We start from the raw sequence: 27,885 nt of genomic DNA, 5'->3' as shown, positions 1-27,885 counted from the left end.
TCTGTTAGGTGAGTTCCAGGCAAGGTTAGATGAATTAGTTTCCCATTTAAATCAATGGGATTTAGATTAAAGCATAATTAACCTAATCCCATTGATTTTAAAGGGAACACAGTTCAACTAAATCATTCTGGATCCAAGCTAATGCTTTCAGAAGTTAGAAGTTACAAGTTCCTACCTATTTTGGATCTCCCATAATGTGTTGGTTCATTTTTATCACCCAAAAGGCTTTCTATCCCAGATTCTTTTAAAGGCACGTTTTACCTCTTTATTCCTCAAGCTGTATATGAGGGGGTTCAAAATGGGACCTATAACAGTATAGAAAAGGGAGAGATATTTGCCAGTGTTTGGTGAGTAAGTGGAATTGGGCTTCAAATATGTAATACAAGCAGAACCATAGAACAAGGTCACCACAATGAGGTGTGAAGAGCAGGTGGAGAAGGTCTTCTTCCGACCTTCAGAGGATGAGATCTTCAAAATAGTGGTTATAATGCCAGCGTAAGACATCAAGATCAGGATAAAAGGCAAAGTCCCAAAAATCATAGCCCCCACAAAGACTCCAATTTCAACCCTAGAAGTGTCCCCACAAGCCAATTTCAGCAAAGGAGGGATGTCACAAAAGAAGTGGTTGATCACATTGGAGCCACAGTAGGAGACAGTAAATAACATGCTAGTGTGACCAAAGGACATCAAAAATCCACTTAACCAACACACCACAGCTAAAGTAGTATAAACTTTTTGGCTCATCAGGACAGGGTAGCGTAAGGGCTTACAAATGGCAACATATCGATCATAGGCCATTGAGGCCAAAAGGAAACATTCTGACCCACCAAGGAAGAATATAAAGTAGGTCTGCAGAGCACATCCGATGAAGGAGATGGATTTATTTCCAGAAAGGAGGTTTGCCAGCATCTTAGGGACATTGACTGATGTGTAGCAGATCTCCAGAAAAGACAGGTTTCTTAGGAAGAAATACATGGGGGTGTGGAGGGCAGGGTCAGCCAATGTCAGAAGAATGATGAGAAGGTTTCCTGTCAGAGTGATGATATAGAGTACCAGGAAAGTGGAGAACAATGCACTTTGCAGGTTTGGATCACCAGAAAGACCCAGGAGGATGAATTTAGCTGGTGCTGTATTGTTTTGTAGAATGTATTCTTTTCGGTTCTGCATCCTGGAAAAAGAACATACAGAACTGATAAATTTAGGATATTATTGCTTGGCTGTACACAATATTTTTATATAGATTATATGTGGGATTATTTGTTCGGGACTGCCAGGCTGATCAGGGAATGATCCAAAGGCACATACTGCAGTGTTTAACTTCATTGGAATCAATAGGACTTAGAGGTGATCTTATAATAAAAATTCTAAATTATACCTAAATTATAGCTTCTGTGCCTTGTTCATATGGGGAGGTATAGTTTTAATAATCATTAAAGAGATTTTGTTGAACTTTCCATCTATATAATCATCATTTGCTTTATTAAACATAGCTAACCTTTATTAAACAAGTGCTAACCTTTGGTAGGATTGTTCCTAGCTAACATTATTAAAAAGCATCAAGCTTGAAAAATAATCATAGTCCAATAAATAATTTAGTATCATTGATGAGAAGGAATGTACAAAGTGTGTTCCTTCAGAGTGAAACATGCCAAAGTCTTCAAAAGAAAACAATCTGATACTTACTGAACACTGGAAGGTCACACCCAGATCTCTGTTCCTGACGCCTTAGTTGCACTAGAGAATTCTCAGCCACAGTTATAGAAGGTATACACTGCTTTCAGTGTATTTGCCTCTTCACCATGTTTTATTCTGCCAGATTCTTTCCTCTGGGAGCTCTGCTCCAAGACAGATCACAATGAATTATTTACTGAGCAGGCAGATGCATTAATGTAGCTATTAAGTTATCCATTGTGATATTTCTTTTAAAATAACTTTAAAGCCCTCCATCCTTTGTTCTATGGGGCATATGACTGTGCAGACATAGAATTATAGAATTGTAGAGTTGGAAGGGATGTAAGGATCATCAAGTCCAAGACCCTGCATGGGGTGTGTGGGGTGTTTGAGGAGGGTTGGTACAGACATGATTCTTCTGGGGTATTTTTGTCCCCTTTGGTCCCCACCCTTCACTCAGCTGTTACCTGTGGCTCCCAGAAGCTGTCTTCTGGGACAACTCCTGCAGCTAAGCTGGTGCCAAATGTATTGCTGTTTCATCCTAACTACATCAGTGAGGTTGAGAAGGGGGTCTTGTCATCTGGGTAGCCCAGAACATCCATTCATTTCTGCCAATTCAGTGGTTTGATTGTCCTCTGAGACAGACTGATGCCAACAAATATACTGTAATGGGAAAACACTTTCTTGACCACATTGTATAACCTCCTACAAACAAACAAGAATTAATGCTCAGTTCCCCATCATATTCCAGTCACAAATCCGAGATTGTGTCCTTGGTCTCCCCCCCCCAACCCCCACGCCACATGCCAGAGCTTTCTCCAGGAAAACCCACTCTTCCAGGCAGAATCAGAGCAAATGTCAATTCGGGTTTTCTGAGGTTTGACATTTGCTCCAATTCAACTTTAAAGAGTGTGTTTTTACGAGAAAGCTCTGGAGGTGGTGGTGTGGATGTATTCAGAAAAGAAGCTTTAAATTGCAGACAATGTCTGGAAAGCGTAGAGAAAAGGTAAGTGTGGATGATGCTTTACCTTGCCACAAACTGTACAAAGAGATCTGTATGAATGCTCAATAAACAGGTAATTTAGAACTGACTTTACTAGCAAGCTGGACCACTAAAATTCTTTTTTTTTTCCCAAGAGAGAGATATGCTTGATGATAGTCGATGATAGACAGATAGATGATAGAAAGATGAGAGAGAGAGAGAGAGAGAGAGAGAGAGAGAGAGAGAGAGAGAGAAAGAAAGAAAGAAAGAAAGAAAGAAAGAAAGAAAGAAGAAAGATATTTTACATTGAGGTGATTTTCGTGAATGATTAAGACTAGGCTTGGTTTCACCAATAAAAGTTGTAGTTGGCAGCATGTGGCATACAGAGTACAGTGGTAAAAGGTAAAGTGGTAGGAGTGGGGAGAACCTTTGTCCCTTTCTTTCCACCGCTGTCAGTCTGGGTGTAGGCCAGGTAAGCCAGAACTAGCAAGTAATCTCCTCCTCCCCCCACCTCCTTAACATGCTCTGCCCCCAAATGGGTGGTTTCAGAGGATCCAAGGCACGTAATGAGAAGGAGAGACAGAGAGAGCACCTAGCCTTCCTGGATCTTCTCTGACCCCAATGTAGCTTTCTCCTCCATGGCAGACTCCAATCTCATCTCATCACATGTAGCATGACTCCAAAATGTTGTAGACACACAAGTGAAAAAAGCCCTTTGGGTCTGGCAACGATATACACAATAATTCAGACAGTTATTTGGATGAAGTTTATTAAGAGCTAAGCGGAAAGTAAGAGGGCAAATGGAAGACAGAAAGTTGCTTCAACAAGATTATAGAATAAAAAATCCACCCACAGGTTATCCGATGCCTGCCTATCATAGAATTATAGAATCGTAGAGTTCGAAGGGACACTGAGGGTTAACTGGTTCAACCTCCTGTAGTACCTATCTTACTGCTGCTATTTACAATCAGCCTTTGGGTCTCATTCTGCGCAAAGCTGCAGAATACATTACAGACCCTCCAATATCTATCCAATGAAAGAGGGACATCTTCCATTATTATTTCTTAGTGTTGGTCTTTCTTGTTGTTGTTTTTGTTGCTGCTGCTATCATTATAAATCCTCTGCTCATATGTCTGGGTTGCCCCAGCCACTCTGGGCAGCTTCCAGCATATATAAAACCTGAATAAAATGTAAAAATATATAAAAACTGAATAAAAACTTCCCTATACAGGGCAACCTTCAGATATCTTCTAAAGGCTCTATAATTACTTATCTAATTGGCTCGGGGGTTGCCTAACTCCATACCCCCAATATTTCGCCAGTGAAAATAGGGACATCCTAAGAAAAAGTGGGACATTCTGGGATTGAATCAGAAACTGAGACAGCTTCTGTAAATCTTAAAAAAGGGAAGTGTGGAGGGTCCATGATGGTCAAGTAATATGAGGAATGTTGAGAGACAATGGGCTATATGGCAACAGTTCACTTCCAAGAGGTTTGATCCAGGTAGGTCTTGCATGATATCAGGCATTTTCCAGACTATCACAAGGCAGTCAGTAGCCAGGGGAATGTCAATCAGTGCTAATTTAGTCTCAGCAAATTTTGGAAGTTAATGCAGGAAAAAGGTGGGTTTGTGGTTCTTTTAACTGGCTGATTCAGACAAATGGAAACACCTCTGGAACAGAAGTATGCTAATTATTACATTGTGAGATCATGCGACAAAATGTGATTGTAGCCCTGCTTATAATTCTTTCTTGCCATTTAAAATCTGGTGCAGCATGGTGGGAATGGATTTTTTTAAAAAACATAAAACAAAAAACAACAACAACCACAGTTCTGGAATGCAGCTGCTATTGCAGTGCAAAAGGAATGTTAGAAATTGGGACAGAAAGACTAGCATCATAACCAGAAAAACACATGCGATGAACCCCACATCTGAATGCAGCTTAGCAGAAGCTCCCCAGAGTTTCAGGAAAAAATCTTCCCCAGCCCTGCCTGGACTGAACATGGGACCTTTTGCATACTAAGCATACAATTTACCCTTCGGCTCCGATGGTATTGGATGAAGAGACAGTAAACCTTCTGTCAGAGATTGACTTTTATATCAATTTATATTAGGTTCCATGCTTAATCGAGAATGATTCCCACTTCCCCCAATAGTTTTCCTTCCATTCCCCAACACAAATTGTTTAGGATGAATCCTCAACCCTCGCTGAGATATCTTTTGGGGGATTTCTGGTGATTTCACTAGGTGGGAACCACAATCTTTCCTTTCACAAATTTATTTACTATAAATTATCCCACTGTTTGAGCTGCTGGGTAGATAAAGGCAAGGTTAGATGACAAAAATCACTATTTATATCAAGGGTCATATATTAAATCACAATTAACTTAATCCCATTAATTTTAAGGGGACCAGAGCTCTCCTAAATCATTCAGGATCCAAGCTAATGCATTCAGAAATTAGTAGGTACAGGTCCATACCTATTCTGGAACTCCCACAATATGTCAGTTCATTTTTATCACCCAAAAGGTCTTCTACCCCAGATTCTTCTAAAGGAATGCTTTACCTCTTTATTCCTCAAGCTGTATATGAGGGGGTTCAAAATGGGACCTATAACAGTATAGAAAAGGGAGAGATATTTGCCAGAGTTTGGTGAGTAAGTGGAATTGGGCTTCAAATATGTAATACAAGCAGAACCATAGAACAAGGTCACCACAATGAGGTGTGAAGAGCAGGTGGAGAAGGTCTTCTTCCAACCTTCAGAGGATGAGATCTTCAAAATAGTGGTTATAATGCCAGTGTAAGACATCAAGATCAGGATAAAAGGCAAAGTCCCAAAAATCATAGCCCCCACAAAGAGTCCAATTTCAATCCTAGAAGTGTCCCCACAAGCCAATTTCAGCAAAGGAGGGATGTCACAAAAGAAGTGGTTGATCACATTGGAGCGACAGTAGGAGACAGTAAATAACATGCTACTGTGACCAAAGGACATCAAAAATCCACTTAACCAACACACCACAGCTAAAGTAGTATAAACTTTTTGGCTCATCAGGACAGGGTAGCGTAAGGGCTTACAAATGGCAACATATCGATCATAGGCCATTGCGGCCAAAAGGAAACATTCTGACCCACCAAGGAAGAATATAAAGTAGGTCTGCACAGCACATCCGATGAAGGAGATGGATTTATTTCCAGAAAGGAGGTTTGCCAGCATCTTAGGGACATTGACTGATGTGTAGCAGATCTCCAGAAAAGACAGGTTTCTTAGGAAGAAATACATGGGGGTGTGCAGGGCAGGGTCAGCCAACGTCAGAAGAATGATGAGAAGGTTTCCTGCCATAGTGATGATATAGAGTACCAGGAAAGTGGAGAATAATGCACTTTGCAGGTTGGGATCACCAGAAAGGCCCAGGAGGATGAATTTAGCTGGTGCTGTACTGTTTTGTAGAATGTATTCTTTTCGGTTCTGCATCCTGGAAAAAGAACATACAGAACTGATAAATTTAGGATATTATTGCTTGGCTGTACACAATCTTTTTATATAGATTATATGTGGGCTTATTTGTTCAAGGACTGCCAGGCTGATCAGGGAACGATCCAAAGGCACATACTGCAGTGTTTAACTTCATTGGAATCAATAGGACTTAGAGGTGATCTTATAATAAAAATTCTAAATTATACCTAAATTATAGCTTCTGTGTCTTGTTCATATGGGGAGGTATAGTTTTAATAATCATTAAAGAGATTTTGCTGAACTTTCCATCTATATAATCATCATTTGCTTTATTAAACATAGCTAACCTTTATTAAACAAGTGCTAACCTTTGGTAGGATTGTTCCACGCTAACATTATTAAAAAGCATCAAGCTTGAAAAATAATCATAGTCCAATAAATAATATAGTATCATTGATGAGAAGGAATGTACAAAGTGTGTTCCTTCAGAGTGAAACATGCCAAAGTCTTCAAAAGAAAACAATCTGGTACTTACTGAAGCCCTGGAAGGTCACAGCCAGATCTCTTGTCCTGACACCCTAATTGCACTAGAGATTTCTCAGCCACAGTTATAGAAGGTAAACACTGCTTTCAGTGTATTTGCCTCTTCACAATGTTTTATTCTGCCAGATTCTTCCCTCTGGGAGCTCTGCACCAAGACAGATCACAATGAATTATTCACTGATCAGGCAGATGCATTAATGTAGCTATTCAGTTATCCATTGTGATATTTCTTTTAAAATAACTTTAAAGCCCTTCATCCTTTGTTCTATGGGGCATATGACTGTGCAGACACAGAATTATAGAATTGTAGAGTTGGAAGGGACGTAAGGGTCATCAAGTCCAAGCCCCTGCATGGGGTGTGTGGGGTGTTTGGGGAGAGGTAGTACCTGTGTTGTTACAGACATGATTCTTCTGGGGTAGTTTGGTCCCCACCCTCCACTCAGCTGTTACCAGAGGCTCCCAGAAGCCTGCAGTTAAGCTGGTGTCAAATGTATTGCTGTTTCATCTCGACTACATCAGTGAGGTTGAGAAAGGGGTCTTGTCATCTGGGCAGGCCAGAATATCCATTCATTTCTGCCAATTCAGTGGTTTGATTGTCCTCTGAGACAGACTGATGCCAACAAATATACTGTAATGGGAAAACACTTTCTTGACCACATTGTATAACCTCCTGCAAACAAACAAGAATTAATGCTGAGTTCCCCATCATTTTCCAGTCACAAATCTGAGATTGTGTCCTTGGTCTCCCCCCTTCAACCCCCAACCCACATGCCAGAGCTTTCTCCATGAAAATCCACTCTTCCAGGCAGAATCAGAGCAAATGTCAATTCGGGTTTTCTGAGGTTTGATATTTGCTCCAATTCAACTTAAAAGAGTGTGTTTTTATGAGAAAGCTCTGGAGGTGGTGATGTGGATGTATTCAGAAAAGAAGCTTTAAATTGCAGACAATGTCTGGAAAGCGTGGAGAAAAGGTAAGAGTGGATGATGCTTTACCTTGCCACAAACTGTACAAAGAGATCTGTATGAATGCTCAATAAACAGGTATTTTAGAACTGACTTTACTAGCAAGCTGGACCACTAAAATTCTTTTTTTCCCCAACAGAGAGATGTGCTTGATGATAGTTGATGATAGACAGATCGATGATAGAAGATAGAAAGATGAGAGAGAGAGAGAGAGAGAGAAAGAGAGAGAGAGAGAGAGAGAGAGAGAGAGAGAGAGAAAGAAAGAAAGAAAGAAAGAAAGAAAGAAAGAAGAAAGATATTTTACACTGGTGTGATTTTCATGAATGATTGAGACTAGGCTTGGTTTCACCAATAAAAGTTGTAGTTGGCAGCATGTGGCATACAGAGTACAGTGGCAAAAGGTACAGTGGTAGGAGTGGGGAGAACCTTTGTCTCTTTCTTTCCACCGCTGTCAGTCTGGGTGTAGGCCAGTTAAGCCAAAACTAGCAAGTAAGTCCTCCCCCCAACAGCTTAACATGCTCTGCCCCCAAATGGGTGGTTTCAGAGGATCCAAGGCAGGTAATGAGAAGGAGAGACAGAGAGAGCACCTAGCCTTCCTGGATCTTCTCTGACCCCAATGTAGCTTTCTCCTCCATGGCAGACTCCAATCTCATCTCATCACATGTAGCATGACTCCAAAATGTTGTAGACACACAAGTGAAATAAGCCCTTTGGGTCTGGCAACGTTATACACAATACTCCAGACAGTTATTTGGATGAAGTTTATTAAGAGCTAAGCGGAAAGTAAGAGGGCAAATGGAAGACAGAAAGTTGCTTCAACAAGATTAAAGAATAAAAAATCGACCCACAGGTTATCTGATGCCTGCCTATCATAGTATTATAGAATCGTAGAATTGGAAGGGACACTGAGGGTTAACTGGTTCAAACTCCTGTAGTACCTATCTTACTGCAGCTATTTACAATCAGCCTTTGGGTCTCATTCTGCCCAAAGCTGCAGAATACATTACAGACCCTCCAATATCTATCCAATGAAAGAGGGACATCTTCTATTGTTATTTCTTAGTGTTGGTCTTTCTTGTTGTTGTTGTTGTTGCTGCTGCTGCTATCATTATAAATCCTCTGCTCATATGTCTGGGTTGCCCCAGCCACTCTGGGCAGCTTCCAGCATATATAAAACCTGAATAAAATGTAAAAATATATAAAAACTGAATAAAAACTTCCCTATACAGGGCAACCTTCAGATATCTTCTAAAGGCTCTATAATTACTTATCTAATTGGCTCGGGGGTTGCCTAACTCCATACCCCCAATATTTCGCCAGTGAATATAGGGACATCCTAAGAAAAAGTGGGACATTCTGGGATTGAATCAGAAACTGAGACAGCTTCTGTAAATCTTAAAAAAGGGAAGTGTGGAGGGTCCATGATGGTCAAGTAATATGAGGAATGTTGAGAGACAATGGGCTATATGGCAACAGTTCACTTCCAAGAGGTTTGATCCAGGTAGGTCTTGCATGATATCAGGCATTTTCCAGACTATCACAAGGCAGTCAGTAGCCAGGGGAATGTCAATTAGTGCTAATTTAGTCTCGGCAGATTTTGGAAGTTAATGCAGGAAAAAGGTGGGTTTGTGGTTCTTTTAACTGGCTGATTCAGACAAATGGAAACACCTCTGGAACAGAAGTATGCTAATTATTGCATTGTGAGATCATGCGACAAAATGTGATTGTAGCCCTGCTTATAATTCTTTCTTGCCATTTGGTGGGAACGGATTTTTTAAAAAAAACATAAAACAAAAAAACCACAGTTCTGAAATGCAGCTGCTATTGCAGTACAAAAGGAATGTTAGAAATTGGGACAGAAAGACTAGCATCATAACCAGAAAAACACATGCAATGAACCCCACATCTGAATGCAGCTTGGCAGAAGCTCCCCAGAGTTTCCGGAAAAAATCTTCCCCAGCCCTGCCTGGACTGAACATGGGACATTTTGCATACAAAGCATACGATTTACCCTTAGGCTCCGATTGTATTGGATGAAGAGACATTAAACTTTCTGTCAGAAATTGACTTTCATATCAATTTATATTAGGTTCCATGCTTAATCGAGAATGATTCCCACTTTCCCCAATAGTTTTCCTTCCATTCCCCAAAACAAATTGTTTAGGATGAATCCTCAACCCTCGCTGAGATATCTTTTAGGGGATTTCTTGTGATTTCACTAGGAGGGAACCACAATCTTTCCTTTCACAAATTTATTTACTATAAATATCCCACTGTTTGAGCTGCTGGGTAGATAAATGCAAGGTTAAATGACAAAAATCACCATTTATATCAAGGATCATATATTAAATCACAATTAACTTAATCCCATTAATTTTAAAGGGACCAGGGTTCTCCTAAATCATTCAGGATCCAAGGAAATGCATTCAGAAATTAGTAGGTACAGGTCCATACCTATTTTGGAACTCACACAATATGTCAGTTCATTTTTATCACCCAAAAGGTCTTCTACCCCAGATTCTTCTAAAGGAATGCTTTACCTCTTTATTCCTCAGGCTGTATATGAGGGGGTTCAAAATGGGACCGATAACAGTATAGAAAAGGGAGAGAAATTTGTCACTGTTTGGTGAGTAAGTGGAATTGGGCTTCAAATATGTAATACAACCAGAACCATAGAACAAGGTCACCACAATGAGGTGTGAAGAGCAGGTGGAGAATGTCTTCTTCCGACCTTCAGAGGACGAGATCTTCAAAATGCTTGTAATAATGCCAGCATAAGATATCAAGATCAGGATAAAAGGCAAAGTCACAAAAATCATAGCCACTACAAAGACTGCAATTTCAACCCTTGAGGTGTCCCCACAAGCCAATTTCAGCAAAGGCGGGATGTCACAAAAGAAGTGGTTGATCGCATTGGAGCCACAGTAGGAGACAGTAAACACCATGCTGGTGTGTCCAAAGGACATAAAAAACCCACTTAGCCAAGATGCCACAGCTAAAGAAATATAAACTTTTTGGCTCATCAGGACATGGTAGTGTAAGGGCTTACAAATGGCAACATATCGATCATAGGCCATTGAGGCCAAAAGGAAACATTCTGACCCACCAAGGAAGAACACAAAGTAGGTCTGCAGAGCACATCCGATGAAGGAGATGGATTTATTTCCAGAGAGGAGGTTTGCCAGCATCTTAGGGACATTGGCTGATGTGTAGCAGATCTCCAGAAAAGACAGGTTTCTTAGGAAGAAATACATAGGGGTGTGGAGGGCAGGGTCAGCCAACGTCAGAAGAATGATGAGAAGGTTTCCTACCAGAGTGATGATATAGAGTACCAGGAAAGTGGAGAACAATGCACTTTGCAGGTTTGGATCATCAGAAAGACCCAGGAGGATGAATTTAGCTGGTGTTGTACTGTTTTGTAGAATGTATTCTTTTCTGTTCTGCATCCTGGAAAAAGAACATACAGAACTGATAAATTTAGGATATTATTGCTTGGCTGTACACAATCTTTTTATATAGATTATATGTGGAACTCTGTTCAAGGACTGCCAGGCTGATCAGGGAATGATCCAAAGGCACATACTGCAGTGTTTAACTTCATTGGAATCAATTGGATTTAGAGGTGATCTTATAAGAAAAATTCTAAATTATACCTACAGCTTCTGTGTCTTGTTCATATGGGGAGGTATAGTTTTAATAATCATTAAAGAGATTTTGCTGAACTATCCATCTATATAATCATCATTTTCTTTATTAAACATAGCAAGTGCTAACCTTTAGTAGAATTCTTCCTAAATAACATTATTAAAAGGCATCAAACTTAAAAAATAAACATTGTCCAAGAAATAATTTAGTATCATTCATGAGAAGGAATGTATAAAGTGTGTTCCTTCAGAGTGAAACATGCTCAAGGCTACGAAAGAAAACAATCTGGTACTTACTGAAGCCCTGGAAGGTCACACCCAGATCTCTGTTCCTGGCACCCTAGTTGCACTAGAGAATTCTTAGGCACAGTTATAGAAGGTATACGCTGCTTTCAGTGTATTTGCCTCTTCACCATGTTTTATTCTGCCAGATTCTTCCCTCTGGGAGCTCTGCTCTAAGACAGATCACAATGAATAATTCACTGATCAGGCAGATTCATTAATGTAGCTATTCAACTATGCACTGTGGTACTTCTTTTAAAATAACTTTAAACCTCTTCATCCTTTGTTCTATGGGGCATATGATCGTGCAGACATGGAATTATAGAATTGTAGAGTTGGAAATGACGTAAGGGTCAACAAGTCCAACCCCCTGAATGGGGTGTGTGGGGTGTTTGGGGAGAGGTAGTACCTCTGTTAGTACAGACATGATTTTTCTGGGGTAGTTTGGTCCCCACCCTCCACTCATCTGTTACCTGTGGCTCCCAGAAGCTGTCTTCTGGGACAACTCCTGCAGCTAAGCTGGTGCCAAATGTATTGCTGTTCCATCCTGACTACATCAGTGAGGGTGAGAAGGGGGTCTTGTCATCTGGGTAGCCCAGAACATCCATTCCTTTCTGCCAATTCAGTGGTTTGATTGTCCTCTGAGACAGACTGATGCCAACAAATGTACTGCAATGGGAAAACACTTTCTTGACCACATTGAATAACCACCTGCAAACAAACAAGAATTAATGCTCAGTTCCCCATCATTTTCCAGTCACAAATCCGAGATTGTGTCCTTGGTCTCTCTCCCCCCCCCCCCCGACCCCACATGCCAGAGCTTTCTCCATGAAAACCCACTCTTCCAGGCAGAATCAGAGCAAATGTCAATTCGGGTTTTCTGAGGTTTGACATTTGCTCCAATTCAACTTAAAAGAGTGTGTTTTTATGAGAAAGCTCTGGAGGTGGTGGTGTGGAAGCATTCAGAAAAGAAGTTTTCAATTGCAGACAATGTCTGGAAAGTGTGGAGAAAAGGTAAGTGTGGATGATGCATAACCTTGCCACAAACTGTACAAAGAAATCTGTATGAATGCTCAATAAACAGGTAAATTAGAACTGACTTTAGTAGCAAGTTGGACCACTAAAATTCTTTTTTCCCCCAACAGAGAGATGTGTTTGATGATAGATAATGATAGATAGATAGATCGATAGATAGATGATAGATCGATAGAGAAAGGAAGGAAGGAAGGAAGGAAGGAAGGAAGGAAGGAAGGAGGGAAGGAAGGAAGGAAGGAAGGAAGGAAGGAAGGAAGGAAGGAAGGAAGGAAGGAAACCTACATTGGCCTTTGAAACAGCTACAGGGGTGATTTTCATGAATAACTAAGACTAGGCTTGGTTTCACCAATAAAAGTTGTTGGCAGCATGTGGCATACAGAGTAAAAGGTAAAAGGTACAGTGGCAGGAGTGGGGAGAACCTTTGTCCCTTTCTTTCCACCGCTGTCAGTCTGGGTGTAGGCCAGGTAAGCCAGAACTAGCAAGTAATCTCCTCCTCCCCCCACCTCCTTAACATGCTCTGCCCCCAAATGGGTGGTTTCAGAGGATCCAAGGCACGTAATGAGAAGGAGAGACAGAGAGAGCACCTAGCCTTCCTGGATCTTCTCTGACCCCAATGTAGCTTTCTCCTCCATGGCAGACTCCAATCTCATCTCATCACATGTAGCATGACTCCAAAATGTTGTAGACACACAAGTGAAAAAAGCCCTTTGGGTCTGGCAACGATATACACAATAATCCAGACAGTTATTTGGATGAAGTTTATTAAGAGCTAAGCGGAAAGTAAGAGGGCAAATGGAAGACAGAAAGTTGCTTCAACAAGATTAAAGAATAAAAAATCCACCCACAGGTTATCTGATGCCTGCCTATCATAGTATTATAGAATCGTAGAGTTGGAAGGGACACTGAGGGTTAACTGGTTCAACCTCCTGTAGTACCTATCTTACTGCTGCTATTTACAATCAGCCTTTGGGTCTCATTCTGTGCAAAGCTGCAGAATACATTACAGACCCTCCAATATCTATCCAATGAAAGAGGGACATCTTCCATTATTATTTCTTAGTGTTGGTCTTTCTTGTTGTTGTTGTTGTTGCTGCTGCTGCTGCTGCTGCTATCATTATAAATCCGCTGCCCATATGACTGGGTTGCCCCAGCCACTCTGGGCAGCTTCCAACATATATAAAACCTGAATAAAATGCAAAAATATATAAAAACTGAATAAAAACTTCCCTATACAGGGCAACCTTCAGATATCTTCTAAAGGCTCTATAATTACTTATCTAATTGGCTCGGGGGTTGCCTAACTCCATACCCCCAATATTTCACCAGTGAAAATAGGCACATCCTAAGAAAAAGTGGGACATTCTGGGATTGAATCAGAAACTGAGACAGCTTCTGTAAATCTTAAAAAAGGGAAGTGTGGAGGGTCCATGATGGTCAAGTAATATGAGGAATGTTGAGAGACAATGGGCTATATGGCAACAGTTCACTTCCAAGAGGTTTGATCCAGGTAGGTCTTGCATGATATCAGGCATTTTCCAGACTATCACAAGGCAGTCAGTAGCCAGGGGAATGTCAATCAGTGCTAATTTAGTCTCGGCAAATTTTAGAAGTTAATGCAGGAAAAAGGTGGGTTTGTGGTTCTTTTAACTGGCTGATTCGGACAAATGGAAACACCTCTGGAACAGAAGTATGCTAATTATTGCATTGTGAGATCATGCAACAAAATGTGATTGTAGCCCTGCATATAATTTTTTCTTGCCATTTAAAATCTAGTGCAGCATGGTGGGAACGGACTTTTTAAAAAAACATAAAACAAAAAAACCACAGTTCTGGAATGCAGCTGCTATTGCAGTGCAAAAGGAATGTTAGAAATTGGGACAGAAAGACTAGCATCATAACCAGAAAAACACATGCGATGAACCCCACATCTGAATGCAGCTTGGCAGAAGCTCCCCAGAGTTTCAGGAAAAAATCTTCCCCAGCCCTGCCTGGACTGAACATGGGACCTTTTGCATACTAAGCATACGATTTACCCTTCGGCTCCGATGGTATTGGATGAAGAGACATTAAACTTTCTGTCAGAGATAGACTTTTATATCAATTTATATTAGGTTCCATGCTTAATCGAGAATGATTCCCACTTCCCCCAATAGTTTTCCTTCCATTCCCCAACACAAATTGTTTAGGATGAATCCTCAACCCTCGCTGAGATATCTTTTGGGGGATTTCTGGTGATTTAACTAGGAGGGAACCACAATCTTTCCTTTCACAAATTTATTTACTATAAATTATCCCACTGTTTGAGCTGCTGGGTAGATAAAGGCAAGGTTAGATGACAAATAAACGCCATTTATATCAAGGGTCATATATTAAATCACAATTAACTTAATCCCATTAATTTTAATTGGACCACAGTTCAACTAAATCATTCTGGATCCAAGCTAATGCATTCAGAAATTAGTAGGTACAGGTCCATACCTATTTTGGAACTCCCACAATATGTCAGTTCATTTTTATCACCCAAAAGGTCTTCTACCCCAGATTCTTCTAAAGGAATGCTTTACCTCTTTATTCCTCAGGCTGTATATGAGGGGGTTCAAAATGGGACCGATAACAGTATAGAAAAGGGAGAGAAATTTGTCATTGTTTGGTGAGTAAGTGGAATTGGGCTTCAAATATGTAATACAAGCAGAACCATAGAACAAGGTCACCACAATGAGGTGTGAAGAGCAGGTGGAGAAGGTCTTCTTCCGACCCTCTGAGGAGGAGATCTTCACAATGCTTGTAATAATGCCAGCATAAGATATCAAGATCAGGATAAAAGGCAAAGTCACAAAAATCATAGCCACTACAAAGACTGCAATTTCAACCCTTGAGGTGTCCCCACAAGCCAATTTCAGCAAAGGAGGAATGTCACAAAAGAAGTGGTTGATCACATTGGAGCCACAGTAGGAGACAGTAAACACCATGCTGGTGTGTCCAAAGGACATCAGAAACCCACTTAGCCAAGATGCCACAGCTAAAGAAATATAAACTTTTTGGCTCATAAGGACATGGTAGTGTAAGGGCTTACAAATGGCAACATATCGATCATAGGCCATTGAGGCCAAAAGGAAACATTCTGACCCACCAAGGAAGAATACAAAGTAGGTCTGCAGAGCACATCCGATGAAGGAGATGGATTTATTTCCAGAGAGGAGGTTTGCCAGCATCTTAGGGACATTGACTGATGTGTAGCAGATCTCCAGAAAAGACAGGTTTCTTAGGAAGAAATACATAGGGGTGTGGAGGGCAGGGTCAGCCAACGTCAGAAGAATGATGAGAAGGTTTCCTACCAGAGTGATGATATAGAGTACCAGGAAAGTGGAGAACAATGCACTTTGCAGGTTTGGATCATCAGAAAGACCCAGGAGGATGAATTTAGCTGGTGTTGTACTGTTTTGTAGAATGTATTCTTTTCTGTTCTGCATCCTGGAAAAAGAACATACAGAACTGATAAATTTAGGATATTATTGCTTGGCTGTACACAATCTTTTTATATAGATTATATGTGGAACTCTGTTCAAGGACTGCCAGGCTGATCAGGGAATGATCCAAAGGCACATACTGCAGTGTTTAACTTCATTGGAATCAATTGGATTTAGAGGTGATCTTATAAGAAAAATTCTAAATTATACCTACAGCTTCTGTGTCTTGTTCATATGGGGAGGTATAGTTTTAATAATCATTAAAGAGATTTTGCTGAACTATCCATCTATATAATCATCATTTTCTTTATTAAACATAGCAAGTGCTAACCTTTAGTAGAATTCTTCCTAAATAACATTATTAAAAGGCATCAAACTTAAAAAATAAACATTGTCCAAGAAATAATTTAGTATCATTCATGAGAAGGAATGTATAAAGTGTGTTCCTTCAGAGTGAAACATGCTCAAGGCTACGAAAGAAAACAATCTGGTACTTACTGAAGCCCTGGAAGGTCACACCCAGTTCTCTGTTCCTGGCACCCTAGTTGCACTAGAGAATTCTTAGGCACAGTTATAGAAGGTATACGCTGCTTTCAGTGTATTTGCCTCTTCACCATGTTTTATTTTGCCAGATTCTTTCCTCTGGGAGCTCTGCTCCAAGACAGATCACAATGAATTATTCACTGATCAGGCAGATGCATTAATGTAGCTATTCAGTTATCCACTGTGATAGTTCTTTTTAAAAAATAATTTTAAAGCTCTTCATCCTTTGTTCTATGGGGCATATGATCGTGCAGACATAGAATTATAGAATTGTAGAGTTGGAAATGACGTAAGAGTCAACAAGTCCAACCCCCTGCATGGGGTGTGTGGGGTGTTTGGGGAGAGGTAGTACCTCTGTTGTTACAGACATGATTCTTCTGGGGTAATTTGGTCCCCTTTGCTCCCCACCCTCCACTCATCTGTTACCTGTGGCTCCCAGAAGCTGTCTTCTGGGACAACTCCTGCAGCTAAGCTGGTGCAAAATGTATTGCTGTTTCATCCTGACTACATCAGTGAGGTTGAGAAGGGTGTCTTGTCATCTCTGAGACAGACTGATTCCAACAAATGTACTGTAATGGGAAAACACTTTCTTGACCACATTGAATAACCACCTGCAAACAAAAAAGAATTAATGCTCAGTTCCCCATCATTTTCCAGTCACAAATCCGAGATTGTGTCCTCGGTCCCCCCCCCCCCCGACCCCACATGCCAGAGCTTTCTCCATGAAAACCCACTCTTCCAGGCAGAATCAGAGCAAATGTCAATTCGGGTTTTCTGAGGTTTGACATTTGCTCCAGTTCAACTTAATAGAGTGTGTTTTTATGAGAAAGCTCTGGAGGTGGTGGTGTGGAAGCATTCAGAAAAGAAGCTTTAAATTGCAGACAATGTCTGGAAAGTGTGGAGAAAAGGTAAGTGTGGATGATGCATAACCTTGCCACAAACTGTACAAAGAAATCTGTATGAATGCTCAATAAACAGGTAAATTAGAACTGACTTTAGTAGCAAGTTGGACCACTAAAATTCTTTTTTCCCCCAACAGAGAGATGTGTTTTATGATAGATAATGATAGATAGATAGATCGATAGATAGATGATAGATCGATAGAGAAAGGAAGGAAGGAAGGAAGGAAGGAAGGAAGGAAGGAGGGAAGGAAGGAAGAAAGGAAGGAAGGAAGGAAGGAATTCTACATTGGCCTTTGAAATGGCTACAGGGGTGATTTTCATGAATAACTGAGACTAGGCTTGGTTTCACCAATAAAAGTTGTTGTTGGCAGCATGTGGCATACAGAGTAAAAGGTAAAAGGTACAGTGGCAGGAGTGGGGAGAACCTTTGTCCCTTTCTTTCCACCACTGTTAGTCTGGGTGTAGGCCAGGTAAGCCAGAACTAGCAAGTAATCTCCCCCCCCACCTCCTTAACATGCTCTGCCCCCAAATGGGTGGTTTCAGAGGATCCAAGGCAGGTAATGAGGAGGGGAGACACATGGGGCAGCTAGCCTTCCTGGATCTTCTCTGACCCCAATGTAGCTTTCTCCTCCAATCTTATCACATGTAGCATAACTCTAAAATGTTGTAGACACATAAGTGAAAAATTCCCTTTGGGTCTGGCAGCAATACACATGATAATCGAGACAGTTATTTTGATGAAGTTTATTAAGAGCTAAGCAGAAAGTAAGAGGGCAAAGGGAAGACAGAAAGTTGCTTCAACAAGATAAAAGAATAAAAAATCCACCCACATAGTATTGTAGAATTGTAGAGTTGGAAGGGACCCTGAGGGTCAACTGGATCAACCACCTGTAGTACCTATCTTACTGCAGCTACTTACAATCAGCCTTTGGGTCTCATTCTGTGCAAAGTAGCAGCATTGATTGGAGACCCTACAATAATTCTCCAATGAAAAGAGGGACATCTTCTTCTATTATTATTATTATTTATTATTATCATTGGTGGTGTTGTTGTTGTTGCTGCTGCTATCATTATAAATCCCCTGCCCATACGACTGAGTTGCCCCAGCCACTGTGGGTGGCTTCCAACATATATAAAAACTGAATAAAATGTTTAAAATCTCCCATATACAGGGCAACCTTCAGATATCTTCTAATGGCTCTAGAGTTACTTATCTATAGTTACTTACTTATTGGCTCGGGAGATGCCTAACTCCATACCTCCAACATTTCTCCAATGAAAATAGGGACATTCTAAGGAAAAGCGGGACATTCTGGGATCGAATCAGAAACTGAGACAGCTTCAGTAAATCCAGGACTATCCCTGTCAAAAAGGGAAATGTGGAGGGTCTATGATGGTCAAGTAATATGAGGGATGTTCAGAGACAATGGGCTATATGACAACAGTTCATTTCTAAGAGTTTTGATCCACATAGATCTTGAATGATATCTGGCATTGGCCAGACAATCATAAGGCAGTCAGTTGCCAGGGGAATGCCAATCAATGCTAACTTAGACTTTGCAAATTTTGGAAATTAAAGGTGGGTTTGGGCTTCTTTATATTAGCTGATTCAGACAAATGGAAACGCCTCTGGAACAGAAGCATGCTAGGAGAAGTCCAAAGAGAGCGAATTATTGCGTTTGAGTTCATGTGACAAAATGTGGGCAGTATCCCTGCATATAATTCTTTCCTGCCATTTAAAATCTAGTGCAGCATGATGGAATAGCATTTTTTTTAAAAAACAACAACACAAAAACAAAAACCCACAGTTCTGGAATGCAGCAGCTATTGAAGTGCAAAAGGGATGTTAGAAATTGGGACAGAAGCACTAGTTTCATAACCGGCAAAACACATGCAATAAACCCCACATCTGAATGCAGCTTGGCAGAAGTTCCCTAGAATTTCAGGAAAATTCTTTCTCAGCCCTGCCTGGACTGAACATCGGACCTTTTGCATACAAAGCTTGCAATCTACCCTTGGGCTCCGATGTTAATGGATGAAGGGACAGGAAACATTCTGACAGAGATATTGTTATATTAGGTTCCAAGCTTAATCGAGGATGATTCACACTTCCCCCAAGAGTTTTCCATCTATTCCCCAACACAAATTGTTTAAGAGAAATCCTCAACCCCCGCAGAGATATCTTTTGGGGGATTTCTTGTGATTTCACTAGGAGGGAACCACAATCTTTCCTCACACAAATTTATTTACTATAAATTATCCCACTGTTTGAGTTGTTAGATAGATACAGGCAAGGTTATATGAATTAAATACCAATTTAAATCAAGGGACATATATTAAAGCATAATTAACTTAATCCCATTAATTTTAAGGGGACTACAGTTTGACTAAATCATTCTGGATCCAAACTAATGCTTTCAGAAATTAGTAGGTACAAGTCCCTACCTGTTTTTAACTCCCACAATACAGATATGTCAGTTATGTCAGCCAAAAGGCTTTCTACTCCAGATTCTTTTAAAGGCATGTTTTACCTCTTTATTCCTCAAGCTGTATATGAGGGGGTTCAAAATGGGACCGATAATAGTATAGAAAAGGGAAAGGAATTTGCCAGTGTTTGGTGAGTAAGTGGAATTGGGCTTCAAATATGTAATACAAGCAGAACCATAGAACAAGGTCACCACAATGAGGTGTGAAGAGCAGGTGGAGAAGGTCTTCTTCCGACCTTCAGAGGACGAGATCTTCAAAATGCTTGTAATAATGCCAGCATACGACATCAAGATCAGGATAAAAGGCAAAGTCACAAAAATCATAGCCACCACAAAGACTGCAATTTCAACCCTTGAGGTGTCCCCACAAGCCAATTTCAGCAAAGGAGGGATGTCACAAAAGAAGTGGTTGATTACATTGGAGCCACAGTAGGAGACAGTAAACACCATACTGGTGTGTCCAAAGGACATCAGAAACCCACTTAGCCAAGATGCCACAGCTAAAGTAATAGAAACTTTTTGGCTCATCAGGACGTGGTAGTGTAAGGGCTTACAAATGGCAACATATCGATCGTAGGCCATTGACGCCAAGAGGAAACATTCTGACCCACCGAAGAAGAAATCAAAGTAGGTCTGCAGGGCACATTCAATGAAGGAGATGGATTTATTTCCAGAAAGGAGGTTTGCCAGCATCTTAGGGATATTGACTGATGTGTAGCAGATCTCCAGAAAAGACAGGTTTCTTAGGAAGAAATACATGGGGGTGTGCAGGGCAGGGTCAGCCAATGTCAGAAGAATGATGAGAAGGTTTCCTGTCAGAGTGATGATATAAAGTGCCAGGAAAGTGAAGAATAATGCACTTTGCAGGTTTAGATCGTCAGAAAGACCCAGGAGGATGAATTTAGCTGGTGTTGTACTGTTTTGTACAATGTATTCTTTTCTGTTCTGCATCCTGGAAAGAGAACATAAGGAACAGATGAGTTTAGAGTAAGATTGTTTGGCTATACACAATCTTTTTATATAGATTATATGTGGAACTCTGTTCAATGACTGCCAGGCTCTATAATAATCATTTTCTTTATTAAACATAGCAAGTGCTAACCTTTGGTAGAATTGTTCCTAAATAAGATTATTAAAAGGCCTCAAACTTGAAAAATAAACATTGTCCAATAAATTATTTAGTATCATTCATGAGAAAGAATGTACAAAGTGTATTCCTTCAGAGTGAAACATGTCAAAGGTTTCAAAAGAAAACAATCTGGTACTTACTGAACACTGGAAAGTCACACCCAGCTCTCTTTTCCTGATGCCTTAGTTGCACTAGAGAATTCTCAGCCACAGTTATAGAAGGTATACGCTGCTTTCAGTGTATTTGCCTCTTCACCATGTTTTATTCTGCCAGATTCTTTCCTCTGGGAGCTCTGCTCCAAGACAGATCACAATGAATTATTCACTGATCAGGCAGATTCATTAATGTAGCTATTCAGTTATCCACTGTGATAGTTCTTTTAAAATAATTTTAAAGCCCTTCATCCTTCGTTCTATGGGTAATACGACCGTGCAGACTTAGAATTATAGAATTGTAGAGTTGGAAGGGACGTAAGGGTCATCAAGTCCAAGCCCCTGCATGGGGTGTGTGGGGTGTTTGAGGAGGGGTAGTACCTCTGTTGTTACAGACATGATTCTTCTGGGGTATTTTGGTCCCCTTTGGTCCCCACCCTTCACTCAGCTGTTACCTGTGGCTCCCAGAAGCTGTCTTCTGGGACAACTCCTGCAGTTAAGCTGGTGTCAAATGTATTGCTGTTTCATCTCGACTACATCAGTGAGGTTGAGAAAGGGGTCTTGTCATCTGGGCAGGCCAGAATATCCATTCATTTCTGCCAATTCAGTGGTTTGATTGTCCTCTGAGACAGACTGATGCCAACAAATATACTGTAATGGGAAAACACTTTCTTGACCACATTGTATAACCTCCTGCAAACAAAAAAGAATTAATGCTCAGTTCCCCATCATTTTCCAGTCACAAATCCGAGATTGTGTTCTTGGTCCCTCCACCCCCCCCACCCCACATGCCAGAGCTTTCTCCATGAAAATCCACTCTTCCAGGCAGAATCAGAGCAAATGTCAGTTCGGGTTTTCTGAGGTTTGACATTTGCTCCAATTCAACTTAAAAGAGTGTGTTTTTATGAGAAAGCTCTGGAGGAGGTGATGTGGAAGCATTCAGAAAAGAAGCTTTAAATTGCAGACAATGTCTGGAAATTGTGGAGAAAAGGTAAGTGTGGATGATGCATAACCTTGCCACAAACTGTACAAAAAAATCTGTATGAATGCACAATAAATAGGTAATTTAGAACTGACTTTACTAGCAAGCTGGACCACTATTTTTTTCCCCAACAGAGAGATGTGTTTGATGATAGATGATAATGATGATAGATAGATTTTAGATAGATAGAGGAAGGAAGGAAGGAAGGAAGGAAGGAAGGAAGGAAGGAAGGAAGGAAGAAAGAAAGAAAGAAAAAGAAAGAAAGAAAGAAAGAAAGAAAGAAAGAAAGAAAGAAAGAAAGAAAGAAAGAAAGAAAGAAATTCTACATTGGCTTTTGAAAGGGCTATAGGGGTAATTTTCATGAATGACTGAGACTAGGCTTGGTTTCACCAATAAAAGTTGTAGTTGGCAGCATGTGGCATACAAAGTACACTGGTACAAGGTACAGTGGTAGGAGTGGGGAGAAGCTTTGTCCCTTTCTTTCCACTGCTGTCAGTCTGGGTGTAGGCCAGTTAAGCCAGAACTAGCAAGTAATCTCTCTCCCCCCCACCTCCTTAACATGCTCTGCCCCCAAATGGGTGGTTTCAGAGGATCCTAGGCTGGTAATGAGGAGGGGAGACACAGAGGGCACCTAGCTTTCCTGGATCTTCTCTGACCCCAATGTAGCTTTCTCCTACTTGGCAGACTCCAATCTCATCACATGTAGCATAACTCCAAAATGTTGTAGACACGGGGGGCCACTAGGGGCACATTGGAAGATGGCTGACAATACCATCTCTCCGACCCACACCAGGTAATTAAGAGGCTGTTATGGGAGTAGGCAGCCTCCCTTGTTGCCCCAAGGAAATGGGGAACACTGCCCTTGCCTGCTGTGCCCATAAATCACCCCCTAATTCGAAAGAAGCAGGTGAGGGCACTAGGCAGAATGCCCCCGTGTGGACCTCGGCTCTCCTGGACGCTGTCTCTGATCGCGCACTAGTTGCAGCAATTTGGAATAATTAATTACAAAAGAAGCAAATGCACATATTTCAAGTGAAGAAGGGGAGTGAAGTCGGCTAATTTAAGTGACCTCTGCGAAAGAAGACGACGAATTGGAGAAACAGGAATATTTTACGATGAAGATACAGCAAAGGCTGGGTATGTTGACAACGGGACTGAATGGGGGGGGGACCTTTTTTACTTTCCTTCTATGTGATTTACAAGAACCCCTCCTCATTAGAATCGTTGGTTGAACTGACCCAAGCAGGTTTGTGTGGAGATAAACTTTAACCAAAAGTATGCTTTATGGAGATCGAGAAGCAATAAGAGCTTTTGGAATGGCGCAGTAATTAATTCGGAGTCGCCATCTTGCCAAAGGATTTATAGCCGGGAGGAGGAACGGACTTGTTTTCAGACTGCATTCCTGGTGAATCTCCTCAGAGGTTTTGAGAAAGGAGGCAGATTGGTGAAGATTAATGATGCTAAGACTGTTTTGATGTATGGAAGTGATGTTATATGGAAAACGTCTGGATATGGCTATTGGATTAAAAAAAAATAATCCACGCAGGATTACAAACTGTTCTAACGAGCTTGCGGAGACTATCAGAGGTCACAAAGAGAAAGGAAAAATATATGAAAATAACAACAAGAGATGTGGAAAAACAATAAGAAAGGACTGGATAGTACTGTGAACATCATAAGGTTAGACTTGTGGACATTAAAACAGCAGCAAGAAGCAAGAAGTTGATGGATCCCCTTTGGAACTTGAAATATGGGTACCCCCAACAAAAATTTAAAATTCGGCTGTGTAATTTGGAATTTATGTAGTTTGGTTTGATTTTATGTGATTGGTCGGTTAATAAAAAATTATTCTTAAAAAAAATATGTTGTAGACACACAAGTGAAAAATTCCCTTTTGGTCTGGCAACAATACACACGATAATCCATGCAGTTATTTTGATGAAGTTTATTAAGAGCTAAGCAGAAAGTAAGAGGGCAAATGGAAGACAGAAAGTTGCTTCAACAAGATAAAATAAAAATAAGAAATCCACCCACAGGTTAACCCATGCCTGCCTATCACAGTATCATAGAATCGTAGAGTTGGAAGGGACCCTGAGGGTCAACTGGTTCAACCTCCCGTAGTACCTATCTTACTGTAGCTACTTACAATCAGCCTTTGGGTCTCATTCTGTGCAAAGTAGCAGCATTGATTACAGACTCTCCAATATCTATCTAATGAAAAGAGGGACATCTTCTAGTATTATTATTTTCTTTAGTGTTGTTGTTGTTGCTGCTGCTGCTGCTACTATCATTATAAACCCCCTTGCCATATGACTGGGTTGCCCCAGCCACTCTGGGTGGCTTCCAACATATAAAAAAACTGAATAAAATGTTTTAAAACTGCCCCATACAGGGCAACCTTCAGGCACTATAGTTACTTAACTATAGTTGGCTCTATAGTTACTTCTCTATAGTTACTTACTTATTGGCTCGGGAGATGCCTAACTCCATACTTCCAACATTTCTCCAATGAAAATAGGGACATCCTAAGGAAAAGCGGGACATTCTGGAATCGAATCAGAAACTGAGACAGCTTCAGTAAATCCAGGACTATCCCTGTCAAAAAGGGAAATGTGGAGGGTCTATGATGGTCAAGTAATATGAGGGATGTTGAGAGACAATGGGCTATATGACAGCAGTTCACTTCTAAGAGTTTTGATCCACGTAGATCTTGAATGATATCTGGCATTGTCCAGACTATCACAAGGCAGTCAGTAGCCAGGGGAATGCCAATAAATGCTAATTTAGACTGCAAATTTTGGAAATTAATGCAGAAAAAAGGTGGGTTTGGGCTTCTTTATACTAGCTGATTCAGACAAATGGGAACGCCTCTGGAACAGAAGTATGTTAGGAGATGTCCAAAGAGAGCGAATTATTGCGTTTGAGTTCCTGTGACAAAATGTGGGCAGTATCCCTGCATATAATTCTTTCCTGCCATTTAAAATCTAGTGCAGCATGATGGAATAGCATTTTTTTAAAAAAACAAAACAAAAACAAAAACCCACAGTTCTAGAATGCAGCAGCTATTGAAGTGCAAAAGGGATGTTAGAAATTGGGACAGAAGCTCTAGTTTCATAGCCGGCAAAACACTTGCAATAAACCCCACATCTGAATGCAGCTTGGCAGAGGTTCCCTAGAGTTTCAGGAAAATTCTTTCTCAGCCCTGCCTGGACTGAACATGGGACCTTTTGCATACAAAGCTTGCAATCTACCCTTGGGCTCCGATGTTAATGGATGAAGGGACAGGAAACATTCTGACAGAGATATTGTTATATTAGGTTCCAAGCTTAATCGAGGATGATTCACACTTCCCCCAATAGTTTTCCATCTATTCCCCAACACAAATTGTTTAAGAGAAATCCTCAACTCTCGCAGAGATATCTTTTGGGGGATTTCTTGTGATTTCACTAGGAGGGAACAAGAATCTTTCCTCACAAAAATTTATTTGCTATAAATTATCCGACTGTTTGAGTTGTTAGGTAGATACAGGCAAGGTTAGATGACAAAAATTGCCATTTAAATCAAGGGAAATATATTAAACCAAAATTAACTTAATCCCTTTAATTTTAATTGGACCACAGTTCAACTAAATCATTCTGGATCCAAGTTAATGATTTCAGCAATTAGTAGGTACAAGTCCCTACCTGTTTTGGGACACCCTCAATACAGTTATGTATTTTTATCACCCAAAAGGCTTTCTACTCCAGATTCTTTTAAAGGCACGTTTTACCTCTTTATTCCTCAAGCTGTATATGAGGGGGTTCAAAATGGGACCGATAATAGTATAGAAAAGGGAGAGGAATTTGCCAGTGTTTGGTGAGTAAGTGGAATTGGGCTTCAAATATGTAATACAAGCAGAACCATAGAACAAGGTCACCACAATGAGGTGTGAAGAGCAGGTGGAAAAGGTCTTCTTCCGACCTTCAGAGGACGAGATCTTCAAAATGCTTGTAATGATGCCAGCATAAGATATCAAGATCAGGATAAAAGGCAAAGTCACAAAAATCATAGTGGCCACAAAGACTGAAATCTCAACTCCTGAGGTGTCCCCACAAGCCAATTTCAGCAAAGGAGGGATGTCACAAAAGAAGTGGTTGATCACATTGGAGCCACAGTAGGAGACAGTAAACACCATGCTGGTGAGTCCAAAGGACATCAAAAACCCACTTAGCCAAGATGCCACAGCTAAAGTAATATAAATATTTTCGCTCATCAGGACGGAGTAGTGTAAAGGCTTACAAATGGCAACATATCGATCATAGGCCATTGAGGCTAAGAGGAAACATTCTGACCCACCAAGGAAGAATACAAAGTAGGTCTGCACAGCACATCCGATGAAGGAGATGGATTTATTTCCAGAAAGGAGGTTTGCCAGCATCTTAGGGACATTGACTGATGTGTAGCAGATCTCCAGAAAAGACAGGTTTCTTAGGAAGAAATACATGGGGGTGTGGAGGGCAGGGTCAGCAAATGTCAAAAGAAAGATGGGAAGGTTTCCTGCCAGAGTGATGATATAGAGTACCAGGAAAGTGGAGAACAATGCACTTTGCAGGTTGGGATCATCAGAAAGACCCAGGAGGATGAATTTAGCTGGTGCTGTACTGTTTTGTAGAATGCATCCTTTTTTGTTCTGCATCCTGGAAAGAGAACATAAAGAACTGATGAATATAGAGTAAGATTGTTCAGCTATACACAAACTTTTAATATAGATTACATGTGGAACTCTGTTCAATGACTGCCAGGCTGTATAATAATCATTTTCTTTATTAAACATAGGAAGTGCTAACCTTTGGTAGGATTGTTCCTAAATAACATTGTTAAAAGGCATCAAACTTGAAAAATAAACATTGTCCAAGAAATAATTTAGTATCATTCATGAGAAAGAATGTACAAAGTGTATTCCTTCAGAGTGAAACATGTCAAAGGCTACAAAAGAAAACAATCAGGTACTTACTGAAGCCCTGAAAGGTCACACCCAGCAATCTGTCCTGACACCCTAGTTGCACTAGAGATTTCTCAGGCACAGTTATAGAAGGTAGTGAGTGATCTTAGGCTGCTTTCAGTGTATTTGCCTCTTCACCATGTTTTATTTTGCCAGATTCTTCCCTCTGGGAGCCGTGCTCTAAGACAGATCACAATGAGTAACTCACTGATCAGGCAGATGCATTAATGTACCTATTCAGTTATCCATTGTGATATTTCTACTATATTAACTTTAAAGCCCCTCATCCTTTGTTCTATGGGGCATATGGTTGTGCAGACATAGAATTATAGAATTGTAGAGTTGGAAGGGACCCAAGGGTCATCTAGTCCAACCTCTTGCATGGGGCATATGGGTTTGGGACAGGGGGTTCCTCTGTTGGTACACACATGATTCTTCTTGTGTAGTTTGTTCCCCTTTGGTCTCCACCCTGCACTCAGCTGTTACCTGTGGTTCCCAGAATCTGTCTTCTGGGACAACTCCTGCTGTTAAGCTGGTGCCAAATGTATTGCTGTTTTCCTCTCGACCACATCTGTGAAGTTGAAAAAGGGGTCTTGTCATGTGAGCAGCCCAGAACATCAATACACACTGCTCAGGCATGTGTCCAGGACGGCCCTTCAATTCTGCCA

The 27,885-nt window shown here is 40.7% G+C and overlaps 5 protein-coding genes across 5 annotated transcripts; all 5 read right to left on the bottom strand.

Annotated features, from left to right (window-relative positions):
* Positions 1-213: 213 nt before the first annotated feature.
* Positions 214-1,167, bottom strand: LOC309517250 (olfactory receptor 10A2-like; the record flags this gene model as incomplete). The annotated part of the gene is made up of 1 exon (XM_082196392.1): positions 214-1,167. The coding sequence occupies one exon, from the start codon at positions 1,165-1,167 to the stop codon at positions 214-216; it is 954 nt and encodes a 317-aa protein (XP_082052518.1).
* A 4,005-nt stretch (positions 1,168-5,172) lies between these two features.
* On the bottom strand, positions 5,173-6,126 carry LOC309517255 (olfactory receptor 10A2-like; the record flags this gene model as incomplete). The annotated part of the gene is made up of 1 exon (XM_082196397.1): positions 5,173-6,126. The coding sequence occupies one exon, from the start codon at positions 6,124-6,126 to the stop codon at positions 5,173-5,175; it is 954 nt and encodes a 317-aa protein (XP_082052523.1).
* Positions 6,127-10,106: 3,980 nt separating this feature from the next.
* Positions 10,107-11,592, bottom strand: LOC309517252 (olfactory receptor 10A2-like; the record flags this gene model as incomplete). Its single annotated transcript, XM_082196394.1, has 2 exons — positions 11,556-11,592; positions 10,107-11,061 (listed from the first exon to the last, which is right to left on the bottom strand). The coding sequence occupies exon 2, from the start codon at positions 11,058-11,060 to the stop codon at positions 10,107-10,109; it is 954 nt and encodes a 317-aa protein (XP_082052520.1). The 5' UTR covers position 11,061; positions 11,556-11,592.
* Positions 11,593-15,091: 3,499 nt separating this feature from the next.
* LOC309517253 (olfactory receptor 10A2-like) lies at positions 15,092-16,577 on the bottom strand (the record flags this gene model as incomplete). The annotated part of the gene is made up of 2 exons (XM_082196395.1): positions 16,541-16,577; positions 15,092-16,046 (listed from the first exon to the last, which is right to left on the bottom strand). Exon 2 carries the CDS (start codon positions 16,043-16,045, stop codon positions 15,092-15,094), a length of 954 nt encoding a protein of 317 aa, XP_082052521.1. The 5' UTR covers position 16,046; positions 16,541-16,577.
* A 3,393-nt stretch (positions 16,578-19,970) lies between these two features.
* On the bottom strand, positions 19,971-26,911 carry LOC309517277 (olfactory receptor 10A2-like; the record flags this gene model as incomplete). Its single annotated transcript, XM_082196418.1, has 2 exons — positions 19,971-20,810; positions 26,798-26,911. The coding sequence occupies 2 exons, from the start codon at positions 26,909-26,911 to the stop codon at positions 19,971-19,973; spliced, it is 954 nt and encodes a 317-aa protein (XP_082052544.1).
* Between the last annotated feature and the right edge of the window lie 974 nt (positions 26,912-27,885).

Source organism: Podarcis vaucheri (assembly GCF_965113315.1).
Source record: "Podarcis vaucheri genome assembly, chromosome: 13".
Taxonomy (NCBI): domain Eukaryota; kingdom Metazoa; phylum Chordata; class Lepidosauria; order Squamata; family Lacertidae; genus Podarcis; species Podarcis vaucheri.
This window is presented reverse-complemented; position numbering and strand designations above follow the sequence as displayed.